This window comes from Triplophysa rosa, linkage group LG6 (assembly GCF_024868665.1).
Source record: "Triplophysa rosa linkage group LG6, Trosa_1v2, whole genome shotgun sequence".
In the NCBI taxonomy this organism is placed as follows: Eukaryota; Metazoa; Chordata; class Actinopteri; order Cypriniformes; family Nemacheilidae; genus Triplophysa; species Triplophysa rosa.
This window is the reverse complement of record NC_079895.1, coordinates 18,614,170-18,641,232: the sequence shown is the minus strand read 5'-3', so window position 1 is coordinate 18,641,232 and position 27,063 is coordinate 18,614,170. Positions and strand designations below refer to the sequence as shown.

Sequence of the window (27,063 nt, the reverse complement as noted above, 5' to 3'; positions counted from 1 at the left end):
TAAAATCAAGGTCACTTTCCTAGCACACCCAGATAATCAAGCGATAGTGCTTTCATTAGCTGCAAGCTAGCCACCTATTAAGTACAATTACATGGCAATTGTTTCCCGCTGTCTCACAGTACGGGTGAACGAGAGGGATGTTATTATTTTTGCAGATCACAGACGTGTTTTAGCAGCGTTACGGTGGCACATTCTCACCTACGATGAGTGAGAGACGCAGCCACGCAGGATTTTCACAAAGCATCAGATCATGCGAATAGGCCGGGCTTCCCTGTTTCTCAATGTAATGGAATCGATGCATTTGCATGAGCTCGGGATTATGTCAGTAATAAGCACAGACATATGTTTGTGGGTTTTGACTGATGATAGCAATCGTACATAATTTAGTGTCCATGACTCGATCATTCCTGACTGATTTACTAGTGTTTCCATTATGTGCCGCTCTATACAGAAGCATTTGGGTGACATTCCAACATTTGACTCAGCACTGTGTTTTATGGTAAACTGTTTCCAATTAAAATACAAGTGCTTTTCTCTCCCCTGCAGTCGTTTGGACTGGAGACCTTTTGGGAAAAGAGTTTTTGTGTGTCTTGCTTTTAAATCTGCAAGTTTCCATACGTCCTGAGCGATAAAGAAATTAGGTCTGAAATGCAATCTGCCCCTGGTGAAGCTATTCCCTTTTAAGATTTGTTGTAAATCAATATTTAATAAAGAGTATTAAAGAAGAAGAAAATGATGATGGCATCCTGGGAGCTGAGTTCGGTTTTATGAGCATCATTTTCACACAGCACAACAAATATACACACTCACAAATTATTAATCTATATTAGGATGGCAGCAACATGTTTACTGCATATATATATATATACATATATATATATATATATATATATATATATATATATATTTGTGTGTACATGTTTCAGTTGTTTTTTGATAAATAATAATGCGTATATGAGCCCCTCTCATCCAAGGCCTGAGGAAGGATGCCTTGCTTGTTGCTAAACGTGTACAACTAAATAATTTTACATTTCAATTTCTGTCACGTGTAAGGTTTTTCATTCAATGTTTCTATACACTGTATTTTACCAGTTTTTACTAGAGATGCACTGATATATCAGTAAATAATCGGTATTAATCAATAAAATATTTTTTTTCACACTATGGGCTTTCAGCGGATAATTAGGGGCGATATAACTATGGAGCCAGAAATATGACAAAACAATCTGAATTTTGTAAATCTGAATTTTAGATAAGTGTAATTGCACAAAATTGAATATTTCCTGACATTCAATATAGTTCTGAATTTGATTTTTAATATTTTAAAATGAATATTTAATATTAAATTTCTTAAATTGAATATAGAACAATTCAAAACGCAGAAATTCAGATTCAAATTCAGATTCAAATTCAAAAGCAGAAATTCAGATTCAAATTCAGATTCAAAACGCAGAAATTCAGATTCAAATTCAGATTCAAATTCAAATTCAGAAATGGTTCAGTGGGTAAGGTTAGCTTCCGGGTTCGACAGGGAAGAGTAGAAGATCTAGGAAAAGTCAAACGGAGCGCTTTGGCCACAATGGCCAGTTATTTGTTCATATTATCCAATCAAACTCCAAACATGCTGTTTTGGAGAGTGGAACTTCTTACATTGCAATAAAAAGGATTTAAATTTTTCAAATTGCGACCACGCCCACAAGACTACACGGGTTGATCGTTTGTTGCTGCAGTATAGCCAAGCTCATATCACTGCAATCTTAGGCAGCTGCCCGGGATGTGAATATATTAATTAATATTCATATATTATATTAATATGACTTAAATATAAAGTTAATCTTCAGAATCTGTATCGGCAGATATCACTCTGAACAATCGGTATCTGTGGAGAAAGTTTTTTATCATGCATCTCTACTGTTTACCCATAATTTTATGACTTTTCACTTAACACATCTCTCAAGGGCTTGAAGGACATTTCAAGACTAAAATATGTAAAATACGCAATTTTATAAATTTGCAGTAAACAAGTTGGGGACAATCATTCTTATGGATATGCTGCTTCCTTTGTTTCAGGACTATGGCGAGAAGGGAAAAACCTTGGCCAAAGCCTTGGAGGACCTCAAGGCAAACTTCTACTGTCAGCTGTGTGACAAGCAGTACTACAAACATCAAGAGTTTGACAACCATATTAACTCGTATGACCATGCTCACAAACAGGTAATGGGCCTGTTGTCAACCTCTTGAGACTTTCCCTGAAAGCAATGCAAAGGTATTTTAGAAGATGACATCAAATAGATTGAGTAGTGCCTTTGTACTGTACAAGAAAAATGGCTTTAGCCCCTCACAAGAGAGCCAGTGGACTACTAGTGGTCTTATAGCGTTTTAATTTAGGGCCCTATAGAATAGACCACAAACAGACAGGACAACTGCTTTGTTATTGCTTATTCCTGTTACTTTTTTCCTTACCTGAATAACATTAAATTTCCCAGCATGTTGCAAAGAAGAGCAAGTTCATTGAGTCGTAATGCATAAATACATAAATGCATGCCTGAAAGGCTACCCAATGCTAGGTTCAGCCCTTTTGGCAAGAATAGTTCAATTTGAGTGCAGTCGGTCCTGCCAGTATCAAAATGCGCTGAGCTGTTTGAACATTATACACAGTGCGATGTAGGAAACCTTGGAATGTTTAATAACCGAACAAAGGTACCAGTGCAAACAGACCTTAAAGAGCAACAAGAATCCGTGTTTGCAGACATGGGAAAAAAAGAAAAAGGGATTCGTCCAAGGTATTCTGCCCCACACAAAGGTGTCAAAACTTTCACTGCAGTTTCACATTCACTATGTTGATTCAAGAACTGCCAGTGTCCAAAAATAGAAGTCTAACCTTTAATAGCAAGTTAAAGCTTTAATTCCACCACTTGTCCTGCTGTTTGATATCGGTCCTGACCTCTGTGCTCTGACTCACTCAGAAACTAAATGCATGGAGTCTCTGGGGCCTGCTGCGCTGTCAATAACAGGGCTCACTGAACTATTGACTGAACACCATCTACAAACCCTCCACCCATGACCTTGCTATTGAACACCGCAACCGGAGTGAAATGAAGAAATTACGAAGGGAAAAGCCCCTCCCACTAGTTCACGCGATATGGGCGCTACGCCGCTCATTTGTGTCAGTCAGACGTGTCTGTGAAACAGTTTTGGCCCCGGTGTCCACCGCAGTTTAAGTCCGAAGCATAAGCAAACACCGCAATTTGGCTTCTCAACAAACGGGATTGATAGATGAGGAGCGTAATTTCCCAGCAGCCCTCAGGAGCTGGCAGAGCATGTCTTGTGAGAATATAATAGAGTATGGAAGGCTCATGGCCCCACAGGAAGCCCAGAGCTACAGAAAAGCCTCGTGTTCCTGTCAGGGTGTGAATCATCACTGCCAAGCCTTCACTCTCTCCCTCTGACCGGTCTCAATGTTACTTTTAATTAAGAATAAATGTCCAGTCAAAAAAGAGACTGCTTGTTTAAATTTTCATTTCTTCGCAAATGGCCTGTCACTCACGTCTGCCCCCGCCACAAATGAAAGGATTTCTAGGAGAGCATCTCTCTCCCATCATCCCCATCCTGTAAATGATGTAATCACATCCAGTCATGTGAAATACAGGCTACACAGATTATCGGCTCATTTTTGAGATTCTCTCACCAAATACATTAACAATCAATGTAAAACAGCTCCTCCACGTGAACCTGTTAGCTATTTTCTGCGAGGCTGACTGATATTGAAGCGATACAGTGGAATAGGGATGGTTTCGCTCACACTGTGCCAGGTGCAGGTGCGTGTAGAGACCCCATCCTGATGGGATCAAACTAGTTACCCCGGTGTGCCCACACCGCACCGAGAGGCCCTTTAACATGACAAAATTATATCTGATGTGACTGCTTTGCTTTCCCCAGACTATGAACCCATGCCACGGTAAATGCAATCACTGAAGCCTTCTCAAATAGGCGAGGTTACAGCACCACTGAACTGTATAAAAGTGTAACCTGAGTGGAATGCTTAATGTTGGGGCGAATGACTCTTCCTGGCTGTCTGGAGAAACATCACATTTTTTTCACACAGCTGTTACTATCACGTAAACACATTGACATCAGTATGCACCTTGGCAAAGCATGGTCTGCCTTACTATAAAGGTGCATTTCTAAAAGACGCTGTTATCTGTTTTAAAGCTAAGCATCAAGTATTAATGGATTATGCATAAAAGCTTTCAGAATTAATTGGATGTGATAACTGTTCTTAAGCCGGTTGTTGCTCTGAGACTACTAGGTGCTTTCAAAAGCACCAATAAAAATACCAATAAATATCATATCCTTGTGAATTATTAATGAAAGTTTATTTAGATTATCTCACTGATTTAATATGAGTGTATACTATACATATAGACGTAATCCCAATCAATACATCTCACTGCCCGGGATGCACTTACGACCCTCAGACACTCGTGGCGATTTGCATCAATCTTTCATTCAAGGCACAAGCGTCTTTCAGAGCAGCAAACAAATACAAATTAGCGTGTTTTGTCTAAAATAAATAGGACAATTTCATGGAGTTTAGCAACCTCATCCTCTGCTCCTTTTCATTTGCACAGAAAATTTGTTTGATGAAACATAACATTGGTGTGCGAGCACCTTAATTATCTTTCTCTTCTCTTGAAAAGATTTTTAATCTTTTTTTTTAGTGTTTTCCTCAATGGCTGATACACAGTGATACGCAGTCTTCATAATGAAGGGTTGCTAAAGCAGAGGGAAAGATTCATGATCTCAAAGAGGATTATTATTCAAATGTCACTTTGGCGTAGTCGACATACTGAGATAGGTGAATGAATAAGAGGTTCTTTGTCACCCTACAGAGGCTAAAAGAGCTGAAGCAGAGAGAGTTTGCCCGCAACGTGGCCTCCAAATCCAGGAAGGATGAGAGGAAACAGGAGAGAGCCCTCAGACGCCTACATGAGCTCGCGGAACAACGCAGAGAAGTGCAATGGTAGGGAACGTTTTGTTAAATTGTTATTTCGTTTTTTACTATTTATACACTGTTCTATATAAATCTATGAAAAAATGAAGAGAGCACTCCAAAATAATTTTCAGTGTTTCTGAATGTACTGTTTGTATTTAGATCAAATCTGTGCTTTGTTCTGTAAAGAACATTTCATCCAAATTCTAATAAAAAATATTTGCATTTATTTGCAGAAAATGAAAACTGGACAAACTAATTAAAATAATACATTTTGATGTAAGATGTAATAACTGACAATGTAATTAATTTCGACCTTGAATACGGAAAAAAGGTTTGATGACATTCATGTTAAAGGGATACTTCACCCAAAAATGAAAATTCTGTCATCATTTACTCACCTTCAAGTTGTTCCAAATCTCTATAAATGTATTTGTTCTGATAAACACAGAGAAAGATATTTGGAAGAATGCTTATAACCAGACAGATTCCCCCCCAATTGACTACCATAAGAAAAAATACAATGGTAGTCAAAAGTGCCCCAGAACTGTTTGCTGTCCTATATTCTTCAAAATGTCTTCTTTTGTGTTCAACAGAACAAAAAAATTATAATTTTTTCCTACTATGGGAGTCAATGGGGGGCAAGATCTGTTTGGTTATAAGCATTCTTCCAAATATCGTTCTCTGTGTTCTTCAGAACAAAGAAATTTATACAGATTTGGAAAAACTCGAATGTGATTGAATGACAGAATTTTAATTTTTGGGTGAAGTATCCCTTTAAGATAACATGTATTCTCCGGTTTTGGTTTAAAATGAAAGCAACAGTAAAACACCATATTGTGAGCGTCACACAATATTCTCTTCCTCTCTTTTTTTTGGTGCAGTGCCCCAGGAAGTGGCCCAATGTTCAAATCTACCACGGTGGCAGTGGAAGGTACTTTCAGGGAGTCCTGCTGCGATGATACCCAGGAAGAGAACCAAAGCTTTGCAGCTCAGGACTCAGGGGGTCAGATCCATTCTAGCGGCTGTGGTTTAGCTAGTAAGCAGTCACCATGGCCATACAACGGGAGGGCAAAAAAGCAAACTTTTAGACGCAAAATTGCATTCTCTTTTTCCTTTCCAAAGAAAGCATCTGTTAAGCTTGAGTCATCAGCGGCGGTTTTCTGTGAGAGCACAGAGGAGGGATTGATGGAGCGGAGCCACAGACAAAGACTCCGAACACCCCCTGTCGAGCTTGACCTTCCCAGTTCCATAAATTGTGAGGAGGCAATTTACCACACTGGCACACAGCAGGGCCAGCCCTTCCAAAAAACTGGCAGCGTGGGAATTGAGGGGTCATCGTATATATCTGTGGGGACAGAGAACCCCTCATCAGCTGACTCAGATTTGTGTGCATTGCTTGTTTATTCAGAAGACGTGCCCAGTCCCTCAGTCTCACTGTTATCCACACCCCCTTTTTATTTAAACAATGAAATTGTTCTCGACTCTGAGTACTCTGTTGAGAGCCTGAAAAGTGGTATTGCTGAAAGTAAACCTCAGACCTCACAGGAGTGGAAAGTAGAGGAGAGCAGCAGAACAGAGGAGCACTCGATCACCAGTGATCCCTCGGAAAAGAGTTTCTCAGATGTATCAGCAAAGAATGATTCTCTTCAAACACAAGTGCAAAAGGAGGATGCGACTACAAAGACATCTTGCCCTTTTACAAAGCCCAGCCAGCCTTTCTTCTCTGTCCTAAGCAGGGATGGTAACACTATTTTCCAATGGCCTTCTGAGATGGTGACCTTCACAAGGACAGAGCCATCCCTGTCTTTCAGTTGCAACCCGCTCCACTTTGATTTCAAGAGGTCACAGATTAGAAGGTCCGTTGACACTCAGGAGAGGCCTGAGCCCAAAGCTGATGAGGAATCATCTGTCTGCTTGGGTTTCAAATCCTGCCACTCTGACAAGCACATTGAGGAATCAACAGCCAGCCCAAGAAACAGTCCCAGCCAAGGACCTGAAAGCAAGGTCAGGAAGTGTCATCAGTATTCAAGTGACACGGAGAGTTGTATCAGGCTTAAAACATATGACAGGTGCAGACACTTTAAAGATTGCATCCACACAAGCAAAGTGCGAGTCAGGGATCGACGTCATTACAGGAGCCACGCCAAGAGGAAGAGGCGGCGGCGGAAGAAGAGGAGAGAGCGACACTGGGAGATGGAAAGCAATGTGGTAAAATGTAAGAAATTCCACAGACAACCTGACTGTGTGGAAGGACTTGATAGCCAATTTAGAGGGACCACTTCACAGAAAGTGCACCGATTAGAGAAGTCAAAGCAATCAGCTCAAAATCAGGCCGAGGACAGCAGCACAGCTCCCGAAGTTGAGGAAGGGGTGGGAGGCGAGAGGCAGGAGGGACCAGCTGAAGAAAATGGCTCAGCGTGCTGCATCATTCCCTCTGATGAGTTCTGCGTCGATGATGAAAAGGTGCTTGGGAACAGCAGGAAAAAGCCAGACAATCCAACTCCAGGGGAGCTAACCATCACAGGACAGTGTTCACACAGCCAAGATTCATCTCAAAGTTCCAACGTAGATCAGGTATACCAAAAAGAGTTGTCTCAACTACAAGAGACTGACCAGAATGAACTGTGTGGGGGAGAAAGTTTGAAAAGACAACGTAGGTATTCTCAAAGCGATGGAGATGCGTCCAAACCAGATGAGTTTTGTGATCAATGCTTATTAGAAGAAAATACCTCTGCAGGCACAGAACCCACCTGTTATGAACACGGAATGAGAAGGAAAAGACAGAGATGGTCACGTGTGGAAGATCAAACGCCATGTCTTGCAAATGAATGCGCTATTGTTAAAAACAGTACTCTGAATGAACAGGACAAAGCTATGGAGTCGCCGAGCATGAACTGCCTTGTTTTAAAAGGCAAGTGTTACAGCTCAAATGGGTCAGACCCAATCTCATGCAGTATTGATGATGGAGAAAGCAGTGAGGTTGATTCTCAGACATTTACTTCCATTAACTGTGCCCTGGGTCATACTGTGGTGGATCGTGGTGACTGGCAGTCGAGCTCCTCCTCTCAGATCAATGCGTCATGCACCAAGGGCAGTCTATCTCTCGAGACAGATTTAAATCAACCAAAGGAGCCAACAAAGGAGAACAGTAACATCCACAACAGCGAGTGTAAAGCAGTCCAAACCGCTGTAAAGAATTGTAACAAGTATTCAGTGGCAGCTCAGGCCTGCCTGGTCAATGTGAGAGAGTTAGCCCTGCAGAGGACCGATAAAGCCACTCATGACAAATCATGTCAGCATAGCCTTCAAACCCCACAGCAGAGATTTCACCTAGGCATTCAAACTGAGGAGATGTTAAGTAGGGAGTGCTTCCACACCACCAGCAACCTGTTTCAACACCCTCCATCCTTCCAGTCCCCCTCCGACGGGATGGACAGACACTGTCTCCTGCAGATCCAGAGCCACGGACAGGTGCTACACCAGCAGGTGTTCCCCACCAAGCTGAAATCTGTTCTGCCCAGGCCACATCTGCCCATGTCATCTGCTGTTCTCCATCCAGTTCACTTGTCATCCTCCATGCCTTCTGGCTCCATCACGATACGTCACACCATCCTACAGCATCATGCCCCATTTCTGCCCCCGCAGCCCCCTCTCTTCTCCCAGGTAGTGCCTGTTTCCCGATTTCCCCTGGGACCGGAGATCTGTCCCCCTGCTGCTCCTACCTTTGTGACTTCACCACAGGTGCAGGTCGTGGCACCACCTCCAACAATTCACCCTATGACCGTGACGTTTCACACCCTGCCTCGACCTGCCGTGTTTCCTCCCATGTTACCTCCTCATCCGACCGTCATTCCCTTGCAGCCTCTCTTCTAGTTCTACAGATATGTTTGTTCTGCTGTATCTGCAGTATTGCCACCTTAGTTAGAATGTTGAGATAAGAAGGAAAGTATCTGGGTAACAAGAACAGTTTTCTTGAAATTTGGAAATATTGCTCATTGTGTGCCATTTTTTCAGTAGAGATTGATTTATTAGGAAGTGTATAACTCACCTACCTGATTATTCTGATAATAATTTTTATTAGAAATGATTTGATGATCATAATATGGAGTTTAACAGATTTTATCACCATAGTTTTATCACAGGAAACATTCAAATACAAATTTTAGGCGCACATCATATAGTAGAAAGAACTGATTAAATTCAATGAATACTTAAATATTTATGCTGTAGTCTATATACTCCTAGAGATAATATCAAATTGTTCTAATAATAATAAAACTACACTGACAATAGTGTAAAATGTTTGCTATTGTTTGCAATCCGTAGTAATATGAATACAGTAAGTCCCAGTAAGTGACGTTTACAGAGATCTATAGTAAAACAGCAGAGAATTTATGTAACCCAGACATTCATCATGTGTGGCAATGTTTAAACTGATTCACCCTGGTATTAGTGTAAGATAGTATTTTCTTTAAATATACATCTGCTGAACCGGTCAAAGGCTAGCAGAATGCAGCAGAATAGCGCTACGCACTGTGTGCTACATCAGCACTGTGTTGAACACATACATAGTGCTCATTTATATGAGTAGTTTTTATGCTAATTAAAAGCCCATAGCATGTAATGGGAACGCTGAATGTGACTGTTGAAATCTGTGCTGATATGGACAAATTATATTTCTTATTTTGCTAATTACCGGCAGTAGTTTGGGCAAAACCACAGGATGGGTTATGTGTGGATTTATATGTACTTCAAATTGTAGATCTTATATGCTGTTATCTAAATTATTTGAAAAGAAGCACAAAAATTGCCAAGTGCAACTCCACACATGAGTGTTTTATGTATCCCTCATAATGTAACCTGCTTGGATTAGGACAACATAGGCTAGATCTGTTCTATTAGTACAGGTTTACGAACATACTGTAGATTACCCTGCCCTGTAACATTTGTTTAGGGAATTTTATTTTGCATTATGCTATTTGTAAACCCGAATGATTTATATGTACAAGAATGGCCAAACGGTGTGCTATGTAAACTGAAATCAATTGCTTTTTTCTGTTTGTTGACGTTTTTGGTTTTATTGGCATATTACACATGGAAATAAACATTACAAGCCTTGGTGATAAAATGCCTAACTGCAACAAATGTTGAATTACGTTTCTCATGAAATCCTGCTATGGAATAATTCCAAAACCAGAAGTTCAGTTTTGTTAGCAAAGGATTTAATTTCTCTTGCTTGCATCAGATAAAAGACATTAAACTCAAGAGGAGGATTAATTTACTTATTTAAAGTATTAACTACTGACATACTCGAATGCAAAAGCAAGTCTAGTTAGTTTGAAAAGACCATATACTTTCATTTTCAAGGAGATGTGTTCAGCTGGAATTTATGACTTGACTTTATTAATTTTGTCAATAGCCATATAGAAATTAGACAGTACTCAATTTATTTTTATATTGATGATCAACCATGTTTTTTTACATTTAATTTATTTTTTGCTTAAAAAGGAAAAATAAATAAATAAAAAGCTGCACATCTTCACAATCATTTTGCACCACTCCTTGTGACAAATTAGCAAAAACAACAATTACAGTAATATTTAAATTAATAAATGAATACAGTTTTGGTTTATCTGAATATCCTTAAGGCATGCAATTTCTTTATTTAACAAAAAGAAAACAAAAAGTGAGTGAGCTAGAGAAAAAAAGAGCCTGCTTTTTTATTATTTTGTTATGAATACCATCAAATTTCCCCCTTAATACTGATCAGTTTTGTAAACTGCATAGGGAATTCTGTTTTCCCTGCATTTAATTTAACTTGATTTGAAAACTGTATATGCTGTAAATCAGTACTATTTATAAATCATGTAATATGTAATACATGTACATATGTTTTATGTTTTTATTGTGCAAGGTACCCTGTACGTATGAATTATTTAGATAAGATAAAACAACTATGTTTTTTACGCCACTTTGCCAACTGAATGATGCTGGAGTAATATGTAATAAAACAAAAAAAAGATGATTTTTTATGTCTGTTCGTTTAAGATGTGTGCTTTTAAGTTCACCACACAGTCAGGTAAAGACGTCCACAGTATATCACTACAAACTAGGGTTGTCACGGTACCATAAACATGTCTTACGATACTATACCAGCAGAAGTATCTCGATACCAAATAGTATCACGATGGTGTGCCATATAATTCAAATCTATACAAAAAACACAGATTTAGATTAAACATTTTGTATTTACTATAGTAAACTATTATACTTTGCACTAGAATATGTTGTTGTATTAACTGTAGTAATTGGATAAATTGTAGCAAATACATTTACATTTAGTCATTTGTAAATACTGTAGTATACCTAAATATTTACTATGATAAGACTCAAAAACACTAGTATTTACTACAGTAAACTACTAAAACTCATAGATACTAAAGTACACTAGATCAATTTTCACGTAGGAACTAATTCAAATGTTGGACAAATTTAATTGATACAGCAGTCTTTATAAAGGGAAATATTAGGCTTACTTTAAATGCAGAACTAAAACTGCCAATAGGTGGCGTCAATTTTCCACTCAGTTAGTGAATCATTTAACCAACTCGTTCAAAACGCCAATTTGAATCATTAACTCGTCCGAGACATTCAAAACACACATTCATTTTGGAGTTAAACACCGCAAAAAGGCAGATTTAAGTGTTCAAATAAATATTAATGCGCATATGCAACATTAACTGGTACTACGATACTACCGTTTCAAAAATAGAGAGGCATCGCGGGTATTTTTAAGCTTTAGCATCGCGATGCTACCGTAGCACCGGTACACCGTGCAACCCTACTACAAACACACTGGGGATGAATGCTTTTTGAAGCCGTTTTCTTACTGTTGAAAAAGAAATGATGAATATTTCATCTGAAGGTCTCACACGAGCCATACAGAAGTTATTGAGCAAGACAGCCATGGCCATTTTCAAGCAACTTTAAGGAATTGCTTGCTAAAGTAGATCGTTGTGAACATTTGAATATACCACATTAGATTTGAAATTTGCATTCTAGTCAGTAACGTCCCCGGCAGGTGTGACCACGTCACCTCTCTGTGAGAGTGACATCATTATGCAAATTGATTCTGGCATCCTGTATCACACTGATTAGCTCAGATGTGTTGCTCTTTTTTGCCCTCCAGTCCTTGAGTCACAGTCCTTCAAGGTTATTCTGTTGTTAAACAGCATTTCATACAATCGCAACCTCTCGAAGGCGTTTTGTGTATACAGACCTTTTTTTACACAGAGCACCACCCTGCAGATTTCTTCATAGTTTGTGACTCATAGGCCCAGTCACAGCACTGCCTTGTGCCATTTTGTTTCCCTGGAACGGATGTCTGCAATTCCTACACTTGCTACCTCTATCCCACAGAGCTAAAACATGGTCTTCCTGCTGTCCGCACTTCAAGTCGGTCACAGAGAAACAGGGCTGTCTGTAATCGCTGTCTCTCAGAGGAGCCGGACAACCTTAGGATGGCTGTCGGGCTGGTGTCCTTGTGACAAATGAGCAAAACAGCTAATCTCCATATTTATACATAAAAAATGATATGTGTCATTTGCATAAATGCCTTGTTATATAAAAGTGGTAAATTGCAAGGTTTTGCGAGCTGGCACTTTGTGTTTTCTCTGCGTGTATCTTGCCTCTAGACTTATGGACCATCTCTTTACAAACACCCACATACAGCGTTGCCTCTCACAGCCAGAATAATGCAAGGATAAACAAATGCTTGGCTAACCTCAGACAAAAGCACTCTCTGCAATCTGAGTATTGCACCGGTCTAATCGCGCTTTCATATTCCTTCAAGATCTGAGCTGATCTCAGTCATCGCATCTGCCAATCAGAGTCGCGCATTCAGAAGAGAGAGTCTATATTGGGGATGCGGTTCACACAATTAACAATCCAGGCATCTCATTTGTCTCGTCTTGTTATCCTTTTGTGTTTGTTGTCTTTTATTTTCCCCACAAGGTCAGGGAAATACACAAGAGAGTGATGCAGGGAACTGCAAAACACACAAACGCGCGCAGGACTGTCAAGCTGTTAAATAAAGTTTAATTAACGCTTCCATTCTCTTTGAGCAGGATTTTATTACTAAACCAAGATGTGCTCCTGGATAATTTCACCCTCATTATTATGAAATGAAAGGAAAGCGTGTGTGGAGCATCTGAATTAGCCAGTGTACGCTATTACATCTGACTTCAATTTTTATTTGACGCTGTCTGTTATGTGTATTTAAACCTGACCTCAAGTGAGGCTTTCAGTACCTCTTCTTCATGTATAGCTCTCAAATTGTTTGTATTCCAAACTGCAGTAAAATACGCAATACTTATCCTCAATTAAAGCAGATTTGACAGATATTGCAGATTTACAAATTCCATTGCCTAAGGTATCTACAAGTGACGGTGGACCACAAAACTTAAGTAGCACAGAATATTTGTGGCAATAGCTAACAAAACATTGTATGGGTCTAAATTATCGATTTTTCTTTCATGCCAAAAAATCGTTAGGATACTAAATAAAGATGATATTCCATGAAGATATTTTGTAAATTTCTTTCCATAAATAAACAAAAACTAAATAAATTTCTAACAAAAAATGGCCAGAAACACGCCTACAAAGTTCACTCGCTGCTGCCCGCTCTTCGGGAATTACCCACTCAAGTTTGGTATATGTAAAGCTTAGAATTTCTGCTTTCAGGTTCATTTACTTTCCACAACATCATTACAGCGGTAAGCCAATACAGAGCATTAAAACAGACCTGTTTTTTCTTAGCAACGGCCTGCTACGGCATCCTTGATTAACAACTTTAAAGGCGATTTTGTCATTTTTTTAATTTTTTTGCATCCTCGTATTTCAGCTTTTCAAATAGTTGTACCGCGGCCAAATATTGTCATAGCCTAACAAAATTGACTCATAAGGGTCACACATTAAAAAACAAATAACATATAAAGAAAACATTACAAACATATAAACACAATCAGGAATTAATTGCAAGGCAAATTAATTATTAAGCAATAAGCTTAATGCACTTATTAAGTCACAGCAATGCTCAACAGAGAGTTAAATTTATTATTAACAATTGCTAAAATAAACAGCTCTTCTGCCAAGTAATATATAGTAGTTCATGACAGTAAGGCTCTTTGTGGTTGCCATGCAACATACTGTAGCAACTTGATCCATTACTACAGAACTAAGCGAGTCACAGTGTGTTATGGTCTACAATGGCTTTGAACGTGGTTCATTGAATTTAGAGTCACAACTATTCATTTCTTTCATTCTGCACGAGCACCAGCTGATAAAATATAATCATAATGCTGCCATTGTCACTCCAGCACAACATCTGATGTGAGATTGTAATTACGTCAGATTTTTATGATGTATTACAAAAACGCATATTCATGTTTTGGTGATCGTTTGGTCTTCAACCGTGTATTCGGTCACATGACAAGACTGTGGACAGTGTCCCTTGTGAGGTGAAAGGAGGTCACAGAGTCTTAACACTCTGAATGGTTTTTGACTGCTATGAATTGCCTCATTGCTCTCATACTGGCCCCAATGACTGTCCCCTTAGATAGCTTATTGATCTCGCTGTCACTGATCTAAATGCACTCTACTGACTATCGAGATGATTTTTGTCAAAACAAAGGTCAGGGGCTAGTCATTTCACTAAGCTTTTCAATAGAGATGCCACAATGTACTGTAGGGTATTGGCGTTGGCTCCTAATAACAGTAATACAGTCATTGGTATTTCCATACAGTACAGGTGATTTTCTTTCATTTTTTTGCATGATATATCTTTTGTAATTATCATTAGTCAAATATGTGTAAACATATTTATTACATTATATAGTATTATTTTGTTAAAATGTATGAAATGTTGTACTAAAGATAGCAGAACACAATAAGCAAAACTCAGTCCAGATTAGAGTTAGTTTGTGTATCTGTATCCCTAGATATTTTTAATATTGAACATAGTACAGCAAGACTGTCAAATGTTGATTTCATTATTGTTTTGAGAATTTCATAACAATACAGTAGATACACCAGCAGTTGACAGCTATTTACAGTCAAAGGTTGTAGGTTGCAGTTTTATGCCAATTATTTACATTAAAAGCAGTCATCTGTTTTTAATTGGGGTTTATTTGCATACCACTTTGATATCATACGAGTGCTAAAATGTTCACCACCCCATTTTGATCGTCTGTGATTATCTGAAAATCAGTATATATTAAAGTTCGAGAGCTGTGTGAATTCAAATATTGATTGTTTTAGCTGATTTAACCATCCAGTGCTAGACACTGTTTCATATACTGCCCTGTATCTTACTATTTTTAGCTCTGAGATGTGAGCTTCAAGTGCTGAACACTGTGTTCAAAACATTAAAACGGTATTCTCCTTTAAAATTCTGTTTCACACTGAAATTGATTCTGTAATTTAATTCGAATTACTTTTCAAATATCCCCTAAGCCTGTTATTGGGTAATCTCCCCCTAAAAATGCAACATCTAATTAAAATGTAAATTTAAGATGTATTTGTTCACTAATTTAAAATACTCTTATGAAATTATTCTTGCATATCATATGTGTAAGCAGAACACACGTGACAGTTTGCTTTATGAATTTCAGATGACACTGACAGTTTACTCTATTAAGATATTTTAAGCTCTTCACATTAATGACCTGATGTGACTAACTAAGAACACAGTTGGCTTTGTACTTCAGGCTATCTTTAATTAAATGCCACAATAATACTCAACCGTGAGAAAAATAATGCAAGCATCCTTAAAATAGTGTTGCCCTAAGTAATATGCCTCATTTACAAATTTGCCATTTGACAGGCTATGGCAGCAACTCTTAACAGTGTACAAGAGTTGTAAGGCTGAAATTATGTAGATTCAAAGGGCTTTCAGAAATATAGTAATTTTGACCTTACTTTGTAGTTTTGCATAGAGGACAGGCCCAACGGACGGTAGTCAAAGAACTTGCCTCTGTCGCTGAGAGAAGCAGCCACTGGCTGTGGTTGAAACGGAAGGACGCAATATGGGCTGCCAAGTGACCATGTAATAAAATGGTGTTGTGTGTTGTATTGTTATGCCATATAGGCCCGGGGGCACTGAGCTTAGCTTGCATTAACGGAGCCAGTGGGGCTATAACAGCCTTAGCCAACGGGGTGGCGCGTATGGTTGCGTTGAAATTTTTGGTAATATTTTGTAATGTTATGCCATACGGGACCGGGGGCACTGAGCTTGCATTAACGGAGCCAGTGGGGCTATAACAGCCTTAGCCAACGGGTTGACGGTATAGTTGGTAATGTGTTTGGTAATGTGTTCTAATGGTATGCCATACGGGACCGGGGGAACTGAACGCGTATTAATGGTCTGGATAGTCGTGGCCTAATAGTTAGAGAGTCGGACTCGTGACCAGAAGGTTGCCGGTTCGATTCTCAAGGCTGGCGGGTAATGACTGTGGTGCCTTTGGACTGTGGTGCCTTTGAGCTGCAGTGATAGCTGCCCACTGCTTCTGCCAGATGACCATGTAACAATGCGACACACACCCAGGTCTGATCAACCTGCGATGGGCCTCCTTTGGCTGAGGATGTCTTGTGATAAAGGGCCTCATTTGTATTATTTTACTCTGAGGAACTGAATTGCAAATTGTTATCAGGGCCAAATTAAAGTCCTTATCCTTGAAATAATCTTACGTTCTTTACCAGTCTACAGCTGGAGTAAAAACCACTGCTGCATTGGTGAAGTGCAGCTCACGTGAAAGTGTTAAATGAACCACTGAGAATAACATGCAATTCCTTTTTCCAAGTACCACAGCATACAAATGTGCCCACAGTATTCATCCAACAACACAGTGCAGCTGCTTTAAAAAAAATGCATTATTCAATTAACCTTTGCACTCACAATACAGACACAAAAAATAAAAATGCTTGCTTCCCAGTGATTTAATATATTCACTCAGTGGACCAAGATCAAGCGTTGTTCACCACTGTATGATGAGGGAAAGGGCAAGAGGTAGCTATTAACTGGGGATTGGCTGTTATCTCCTTCCCCTGCAAAACAGGTTCAGCGAGAATGGAAGTAGCTGAATGCATGTGTCATAAACGCGGACTCTGAGAAGACTGAATTCGCTTAATGTGCTCTAATAGGGCCAATTGGACCTTAATAGAGACATTCCTGGGGATTGACATTTCCTTTATTGTTCTTTATGGGAAATAGCCTCCTGTTGCCTGTAAATCACATCTTATAAGATGATGACAATCTTAAGCACCATGTCGAGTGAAATTCGCATATGCTGCAAATATCTTTAATCTTACCATGGAGCTATGCTACAATGAACGGTTGTATTGATTATTTACAGGTCAAGCAGGGGTCTCGCTGTTCTGTTGGGGAACAATTGTCATGAGGTGCTCTGTATTAATGACTCATAAAGACTTTATCGGATTTTCTAACATAACACATTGTTGAACTAAACAGGTCAATAGAACCGTCCTTCACTCAGTTGTGTATTTATATAATTGAAAAAAGGCTAAAGGATGACGTCCTTCAAAATGTCCTTAGAGTATGTCAAGATGTTCCAGGCCTTAAAATATTTTTACATTGACAACTAAACGCTTTAAGGGTGCCCTTCACTAAACTCTCAATCTAAATAGAATTCTTGCTCTTTTTCAGGAAAAGCAGTTTGAGCTAAACTGTCGGATAAGCCTGTGGATGTGTTTTGAGTTTTTAATATGTGATGGAAACAGGTAGAAGTGACAGGTGCAGATTTGCAATCTAAGAAAATCAACAGTATGACTCAGTCTTTCCCGCACCGCTTTCCTTGCTAATGGCCTTCATTTTGGTCCAATTGCTCCTGACAGCTGCAGAGATAAAAATCCTGTTGCAACTCAATAACATAAAGCTCCATGATAGATTTTCACTTAAGGGGTATTTTTATTTCAAACGAGCAACTGTAGGAATGACAATCGGCGAGCGGTTTTGATTGCTCTAATGATACTGTCACGCATTAATGAAACAAATCACGCATTCATAAACGGAAAATTAACTCTGCGTCGACTTTGACATGGCAACTTCGGAGAGATCCGTTGAGTTGTGTCTGTTATTACGCTTCATTTGAAAGAGCAATCATAATCGCTAAGCCGTGATTTCCACGCGCTTGTTGTCCTTTCAGAAGGCTAATAACAGAGTTTAGCATAAATGACTGCATTACAAGTGGTTGGCTAGATTAAGCATAAATACATTTTGATTGACCGTGACCGAAGTGTGAGAGTCACCATTAGGGGTGAGTCTCAGTTAGTGTGTGTTGTGAGCATCTCTAACAACCTTTCCTGCCATGAGCATTCTAAGTATTTAATTGCATTTAATTAATTGTGGAAAAAAAAAGCATTCAGGGAGCCTGACCCCCCTCGCCCCAGGGAGAAAAGTCCAAGTCGCAAAGTGCCCTGGTATCGGGACTGCTCAGATACAAGTAATTATGTGGAATTAACCAGAAATCAATGATGGAAAATCATTGTTTTTAAGAAACATGTTTTTAAGAAAACATTTAGGTGAATGGGCCTGGCCTGAATTCATCACTGTGGCAAATAAAAAATGAATATACAACACAAAAAACTGACTTTAGATTGACAATTCATAATTAAAACAATTAATTATAATCATTAATGACAATGGTGTAATGGGTTTTTAAATGTTATTGTTTTCTATTAAAAGGTTTGTGAGATTTCTACTTCTGCTCTATTTTCACGCATAAATGTTGTACTTTATGTACTTTACTTGATATACAAAAAGGTTTTTAGAACTCCTTAAGAAGATCTAAGTGTACTCAACTGTGCTATTTTAAGACACCATAAATAGAAGCTCAAAATACTACATTTTTAGTATATTAGGTCACACACCCACAGTATCTGCCAATCTCATATTAATCTTGAGTACCTAGAATAGTATTGCATACTTAATATCTTCTAATCTTTAGTTTGACCACGTGTGTAAAAGACAGATACAGCTGTACGATTATTTACGAAAACAGACGACTTCCTGAAGGCGTACAGGCGGCAGAATTAAAGCATACAATACATCATCGTATTATCCCTGCATAACTGTTGAATCACTATAAATTATGTGATTGTTGTGTTGTGTTGTTTACCTTATGCACGTACGCGCCGATTGCCAACAAATCACAGACATTTGACTCAGGTTCACCTGTTCACTTATTGTTATTATTATTAATAATAATATTAATAATAATAATTTGTTATTATTATTATTATTAGTAGTAGTGGTAGTAGTAGTACTACTACTAGTAGTAGTAGAATTATTGGTATTATTACAGCTAATTTTAAAGGGACATTTATGGAGAAAGATGCCCATGCTAAGCAGCCACACCTTAACCATTTGGTCTACAGGTCCCATGTGACTCCTGCATCTTCATTGAAGTTGTTTTTTTGTTGATGATGATGTTACTGACATTCAAATTCTTGCCAATAATGTTAACACTCTTCCAGATTACCTGTGGAGCAGTAGATAAAATGAGACTTCAGCAAATTACACCTGAAGGATGACACTTGAGGTGTCGAGCCCTCATCAGTGGGGAGTTCTCAGTGTAAATCCAGCATTATCACTGGGCCATTCTCAGACCCATTGCCCTGTGACAGAGTAATCTCAGCTTTTAGAAGCACTGCAGACATGGCAATATTTTTAGGATTTGCCGATACTACTATGACCTAATTGCTATGGAAACCACTAACTGAGACTTCCTTTATTTCTCATATACTTTCCCACTGGTTTTTATTTCTGCTGTAATCAGATCTGACACAGACTGAATGGCCCTGTCACATTTAACTATGAATAGGTGATGAAAATCAAATATCTCCTTCTCGTTTCGGTTCGCCTGTGATTCTACATTCTGTATTACTCGCACGTTGTCTAATAAATTATGACCTTGAACAAAATAAAAGAACAGGAACAATTCGCCTGCAGTCTTCAAAACTATAACTTTTGTATCGCTTTGAGATTACACGTTCTAGTGTCTTTCAAATGATTATTTTATTATTAAGCAATAAATATCTAAATACATGGTCTATGAGTGGTACTTTCTAATGTTAATCCTTTCTAAATATGGTAGATGTCTGCGTGCTCTATTTTCAAATTTCAAAATGTTCTTTTCACTGTTGTATCATTGAAAGTCAATATTAATGGTCATTTGTAGAGCCAGATGAGGCATGAATGCATCTCTCAGCCCTCTCCATTCCAATGATTTAGTCTTAATCTTAATGTTTGCATTTTACGAATAGCGGCAGCCTATCTACAGCTAATAGCAATTTCACAAATCTCCGCCATCTCCATATGGAAGCTAATGGCCTACCAATCAGATAAGGCCAGCTTCAGATATAAGATTCAAGAAGCTATTATTGTTGTCTTATGGTGTCATCAGTAAAATTCTGGCAAAGATGCTTCTGTACGTATTATAGTCTAAATAAACCGGGGTTATCTTGTATACCAGAAGATAATAATAAGAAGGCAATAATAAATTGTTTTGACCTCCTTTCCCAAGTCTTGTTCTAAAGAGGTTATTCTTGCAGATGATTTAATTGCATCAAGACATGGCTGACGGTGATATTGTGTTGTGTGAAATATTCCTCCAGTTACAGTTAAAATGTCCCAGAAAGCAGTCACTTTAAAGTCTATCACATTTCCTTCTTGCACTGCAGGGGCACTTGAGCCCAAAGTGCATGACCAGAAAAATGAGTTATGGCCCGCCATCTGCATCATTAAAAATTACTTTTCTCATCCCTGAATGTCATACACCAATGGACCTATAATAGCAAATCTGCGCACTACATTTTCATTAAAGCAATAAAAACCGGAGATCAACTTCAAGCTATTGCCCATTTCATGCTGCAATCTCCTCCCCATCTCTATTTAAATGGGCTAGGTTATTAGAATTGGTAATTGCATTGGGCACATTATACCACGTTAATGCAGTTCAGTGGGTGCTGTAATTGTTTGCTTGCGGGATGTGGAAGAGAAGCCAAACACTTGAGACAAATCAGCTGAGAAGAGAATTAGAGAGTATTGTTCAATGCATCTTAATACTACAATTGCCGCAACGCGTGTGGGTCCTTGCAGCGTCCCCCCTCCACATGCAACACCCCAGTCGATTTGCTGAGATCACACAGACAGCTTCCATTATGGAAATGTCTGTTCAGAGCGGCATGTTTCTCCACCCCGGCCGGCCATGCCCTGGAGATAGATCTTTCCCTATTCACTGACCATAAAAACCAAACCACTGTTCACTGCACACCGCTCACGCTCCGGGCAAAACACAGAGCAATTCCAAACTCACATTTTCCAAGGTGTTGAATCTTCCCGTACAGAGATTCACATGATTTCACATTTCTGGGTGATTGGATGGATGCATGGCAAGCCCCCTTTGCAAAAACTCTCATCAAGCAAATGCATGGGAAAGATCTTCAGAAAGGCTCAGAGAATGCCACTCGCTGAAGATTGTAGGGAACACACACACACTAAGACTCTGAGGAAAAAAACTATGACATACACACTATCTCCAAAACCCAGGCACTAAACATCACCATCTGCTGTGCTATCTGATAAAGGTTGCACTTTCCTCAAGAGCCTGAGTTAAAAGGGCCAGATAACAAGCAACAGCACCCACTCAAAAAATTGCACTTGAAGTTTTTTTTTATTTCCTCGCAACCCAGAGAAAGAGGTCCTAAAACAGAGAGTGACTTTCATTTAAACATTCTGACTTTCCAAGCCATGAGTCGCTTTGATCTATTTCTGATTTGTTATTATTTTTCAGGCCTGCACATATAAGAGATGTCTACTGGACATGAAAATCGTGTGCCGAAATCCTCAGATCAAGTTAATTCAGAGACTACTGTGTACTGAGATGTGTTCAAGGCTAACATGTTTGCTGTGTTCCTATACGCTTAACATGTACAAATAAGACATGTTCCTGGAAACATCTTTGTTTGTTCTCAAAATAACATTTCTATCAATCAATCAGTCATTTCCATTTGATTTTAAAGGCAATGCTAGGATAGGGTCAATATAAAAGCTGTGACTGGTTGACAGGAGCATTGATCCAGACAAAACAGAATATTTTGAACCATGAATATGTCCTACTTGTGTAAGTCACATTGTTTTAAATAAAGTTTACTCACACTGTGATCTGCATTTCTGCCTGTTAGTATTTTCAAATCTCATGATATTTCATCACAGAATTTGTGGGTTTGGTTGCATGTAATTCCTGATCCCAATTTAAATTTACTATGCGTACAACACTGAGCACTTGAGTACTCAAGTGACAGCAATGACAATGGCGTGATTTTATTTAAAAACATACATTTTTAGTATTTTAAATGGTTATAATGACATTTTAAATGTGATTCAGTTGGTTAAAGTCAGACAGCAACTGTACACAGGGCAGCAACTGTGTCCAGTACTGTTTAGAAAGGATTAGAGATTGAACACTCAGGACGAGTTTTTGCATTCAGCTAGATAGAGTGCCATTAATGGAATATACAGAGATTCTTTTTATAGGTTGACCCTTGTATGGTGTTCGGGTCTGTGGGACCCGTTTTCATAGTTTATCAAAAGAAAAATGATACGATTAATTATTTTTTTCAAATTCAAACTCATTGGCCTTGGCTTATTTTCTGTGAAGAACATATATCACGACAAATTTTCAATGACCGCACACTGTACACCCCCCCTACACATTTATATTACATACAGGATGTTCGGGTCCACTGGACCCAGGGCTCATAAAATTGTGGAAACTATAGGTTCTGTGTACCTTCATTGTCACGGTCCTGCCTTCTTGTTCATGATTTTCTAGTCGTGTGGCAGGATCGTGACAGGTCCCTTAGGTTTTATGTGAGAAAGCCATGAGTTGTTTATGATTTTACATCTCATGTGCTTTCTCGTGTCTTGTCATTGGCCCCGCCCTTCTCATTTCATGTATTGCTTCCCAGCCGTGTCTAATGTTCCCCACCTGCCCTCGTCAATTATCCTTCGTTTGTCTTTCCTATTTAATGCCCTCATGTTTCATTGTCCTGTGCTCTTGCGTTGTATGTAACTGTACCATGTGCTTATGTGCCTGTGTTCATATAGCCTCGTGTTCGTATCCTCGTCTTGCCTCGTCCTGCCTCGTCCTGATATCTGTTCCCTAAAGTGAGTGTTAGTTTTGACTTAGTTCTGTTTTGCCCCATTGCGGGAAGTTTTTCTTTGTCATTTGTAGAAGTCTTTTGTTATCTGTGGTTGTTTCCCCCATCGAGGGTTTTTGTTTTGTTTTTTATTATTTAATAAACCATTATGTGTTAACCCCTTCATCCCCGCTGCCTGCAATTGGGTTCTTCCGCCACGCCAGTCGTGACAGAACGCAAGAGCCACTACCGAACCCAGTAGGCAGCTAGGCATGGAGTCGGACGAGGCGTTTAGGAGCCGCCAGGCTCACGTCCTGTTCGGCTTCCGCCAGAGGGGGACCCCCGTGAAGGACTTCGCCATGAACTTCCTCTCCACCGCGCACTACTCGGGGTTCACCGAGGCAGAGTTAAAGGTAATCTTCAACAGCTGCCTCGATGAACTCTTCGAGCCAGCAGAGATGCACCGGTTGAGACCCCTGGGCTTCGTGGGCCAGCTCCAACTTGCGATGAATCGTGAGGAACCCAGGGGAACGTCCATGGCGGAGTCTCTCACGGGGCTGGCGGCTATCCCCGAGGACAGTCCCTTGCAGGTCGGGGTTTTGTTACCACGCCGTCTGCCCCACCCCCTGCAGCCCCGCCTCCAGTCAGCCTCGGTGGCAAGCGGGGGAGACATGAGTCTTGGGGGTCCTCATCGGAGGCATCCAACCCCGAGCCAGCCGTGCCCTTCACCTCCTTCCTTCAGCCGACCACCAGACGGGTGGCTCGGCTGAAGAAGAAGAGGCAACGGAGGGGGGCGCGGGATCCGGCCCAACCTGCGTCCAGTCCGGTGCAGCCGGCTTCCCAGCCGGTGCAGCCGGGATTCAGCCCGGTGCAGCCGGCATCCAGTCCGGTGCAGCCGGCGTCCCAGCCGGCGTCCAGTTCAGTGTCCAATCGGGTGCCCAGCCCGGTGCAGCCGGTTTCCAGTCCGGTGTCCAATCTGGTGCAGCCGGCATCTAGTCCAGCGCAGCCGGTGTCCAGTCCGGTGTCCAGTATCGTGCCCAGCCCGGTGCAGGCGGCGTCCGGTCCGGTGCAGCCGGCGCCCAGTCCTGTCTCCAGTCCGGTGCAGCCGGTATCCAGTCCGGTGCAGCCAGAGTCCATTCCGGTGTCCTGTCCTGTCCAGCCAGTGCAGCAGCCGGCGTCTCGGCCGGTGCAGCAGCCGGCCTTCCAGCCGGCGTCAAGCCCTGTCCAGTCGGCATCTAGCTCGGCCCAGCCGGTCTTCCAGCCAGCGTTCCAGTCGGCGCCCAACCTTGTCCCGCCGACGTTCCAGTCGGCGGTCCACCCCAGGACTCCCCCCCCTAAGTCCCCCAGAACTCCGCGCCCTCAAGCGTGTCCCGGGACTAAGACTGTGCCCCCTGTGAACCCTTGTTTTGTTGCACCCCCTCTCCCATTTTTATTGTTTTTGTTGACCCAACCCATGTGTCATCCTTGCTTGTCTGCCCTTAGTTATGTTTTCTGTTTGTCTGGTTCTTGTCACTGTCCCAGTCCGTCATGTCTTGTTAGTCGACTCCTTGGTGAACACCTGGGGGTGTTCATTAAGGGGGGGCAGGGGGCTCTGTCACGGTCCTGCCTTCTTGTTCATGATTTTCTAGTCGTGTGGCAGGATCGTGACAGGTCCCTTAGGTTTTATGTGAGAAAGCCATGAGTTGTTTACGTTTTTACATCTCATGTGCTTTCTTGTGTCTTGTCATTGGCCCCACCCCTCTCGTTTCATGTATTGCTTCCCTGCTGTGTCTAATGTTCCCCACCTGCCCTCGTCAATTATCCTTCGTTTGTCTTTCCTATTTAATGCCCTCATGTTTCATTGTCCTGTGCTCTTGCGTTGTATGTACCTGTACCGTGTGCTTATGTGCCTGTGTTCATATAGCCTCGTGTTCGTATCCTCGCATCTGTGTCCTCTTCATGTCTGGGCCTCCTTTTAGTGTGTGTGTGTGTGTGTGTGTGCATGTGTGTGTGTGCGTGCGTGCGTGTGCAGTCCAAAATTTTCGTATGCGTTTTTTCGTATTTGGCTCTTGTTTGTACGGTGTCTCTGAATCGTTAAAAAAGGCCACTCAAAATGCTTGACGGATGCGAAAAACACAGAAAATCGAACCCGGTCCGAATTTTTTTTATGACGGATGAAAATATCGGAGGCAGTGTGTAAATGTGATTGACACAACGTGAGGTCGTATTTATTTTTTAACGTGCGGAAATTTCGGATGCAAATTTCGGACTCAATGTGAAATGGGCTTAAGTGTGAGTTTTTTGTTTCTGCCCCTGCCGTTCCTGCAAAAAAACGTGGAGCACTTCAACTCAACTCAACTCAAGATTTATATAGCGCTTTTTTACAATTTTCATTGTTACAATGCAGCTGTACATGAGACATATTGACTATAAGCAAAACAATTAAAGTTGTACCTGCAAAAACAAGAAAAAGTTGAAACACAGAAGACAGACATAACCACATACAAAACACTCCAAACACACAATATGCACACGTACTAACACACATAGACAGAGACACACACACACGTACGTACACAGACAAGTACGCAGACACACACACACACGCTCAGTGAGAGCACACATTTAAGATAAAGGAGAGAGAAGCACAGGTCAAATATAACAGACTATAAATTCCTATATGCAATATTAATTAAGTAAAACTTTAAAATTCTAAAGCAGCCCCCCCGGCCAGGCAAATAGTGCAAAAACAGTATGCAAACGGTGAAATGTTCCCCACCTGCCCTCGTCAATTATCCTTCGTTTGTCTTTCCTATTTAATGCCCTCATGTTTCATTGTCCTGTGCTCTTGCGTTGTATGTAACTGTACCATGTGCTTATGTGCCTGTGTTCGTATAGCCTCGTGTTCGTATCATCGTCTTGCCTCGTCCTGCCTCGTCCTGATATCTGTTCCCTAAAGTGAGTGTTAGTTTTGACTTAGTTCTGTTTTGCCCCATTGCGGGAAGTTTTTCTTTGTCATTTGTAGAAGTCTTTTGTTATCTGTGGTTGTTTCCCCCATCGAGGGTTTTTGTTTTGTTTTTTATTATTTAATAAACCATTATGTGTTAACCCCTTCATCCCCGCTGCCTGCAATTGGGTTCTTCCGCCACGCCAGTCGTGACAGAACGCAAGAGCCACTACCGAACCCAGTAGGCAGCTAGGCATGGAGTCGGACGAGGCGTTTAGGAGCCGCCAGGCTCACGTCCTGTTCGGCTTCCGCCAGAGGGGGACCCCCGTGAAGGACTTCGCCATGAACTTCCTCTCCACCGCGCACTACTCGGGGTTCACCGAGGCAGAGTTAAAGGTAATCTTCAACAGCTGCCTCGATGAACTCTTCGAGCCAGCAGAGATGCACCGGTTGAGACCCCTGGGCTTCGTGGGCCAGCTCCAACTTGCGATGAATCGTGAGGAACCCAGGGGAACGTCCATGGCGGAGTCTCTCACGGGGCTGGCGGCTATCCCCGAGGACAGTCCCTTGCAGGTCGGGGTTTTGTTACCACGCCGTCTGCCCCACCCCCTGCAGCCCCGCCTCCAGTCAGCCTCGGTGGCAAGCGGGGGAGACATGAGTCTTGGGGGTCCTCATCGGAGGCATCCAACCCCGAGCCAGCCGTGCCCTTCACCTCCTTCCTTCAGCCGACCACCAGACGGGTGGCTCGGCTGAAGAAGAAGAGGCAACGGAGGGGGGCGCGGGATCCGGCCCAACCTGCGTCCAGTCCGGTGCAGCCGGCTTCCCAGCCGGTGCAGCCGGGATTCAGCCCGGTGCAGCCGGCATCCAGTCCGGTGCAGCCGGCGTCCCAGCCGGCGTCCAGTTCAGTGTCCAATCGGGTGCCCAG

At 41.1% G+C, this 27,063-nt stretch overlaps 2 protein-coding genes across 3 annotated transcripts in view; one reads left to right on the top strand and one right to left on the bottom strand.

The window, feature by feature from the left end:
* Positions 1-11,013, top strand: part of znf804a (zinc finger protein 804A) — a 64,915-nt gene extending 53,902 nt beyond the window's left edge. The window contains exons 2-4 of the mRNA XM_057335567.1: positions 2,071-2,214; positions 4,893-5,023; positions 5,878-11,013. Coding sequence (XP_057191550.1) covers positions 2,071-2,214; positions 4,893-5,023; positions 5,878-8,869 — 3,267 coding nt within the window. The 3' untranslated portion in view covers positions 8,870-11,013. The remainder of the gene's footprint in view (positions 1-2,070; positions 2,215-4,892; positions 5,024-5,877) is intronic.
* The window catches only part of LOC130555397 (uncharacterized), a 162,181-nt gene that overhangs the window by 71,150 nt on the left and 63,968 nt on the right, over positions 1-27,063 (bottom strand). The gene's annotated exons all lie outside the window — the stretch shown is intronic.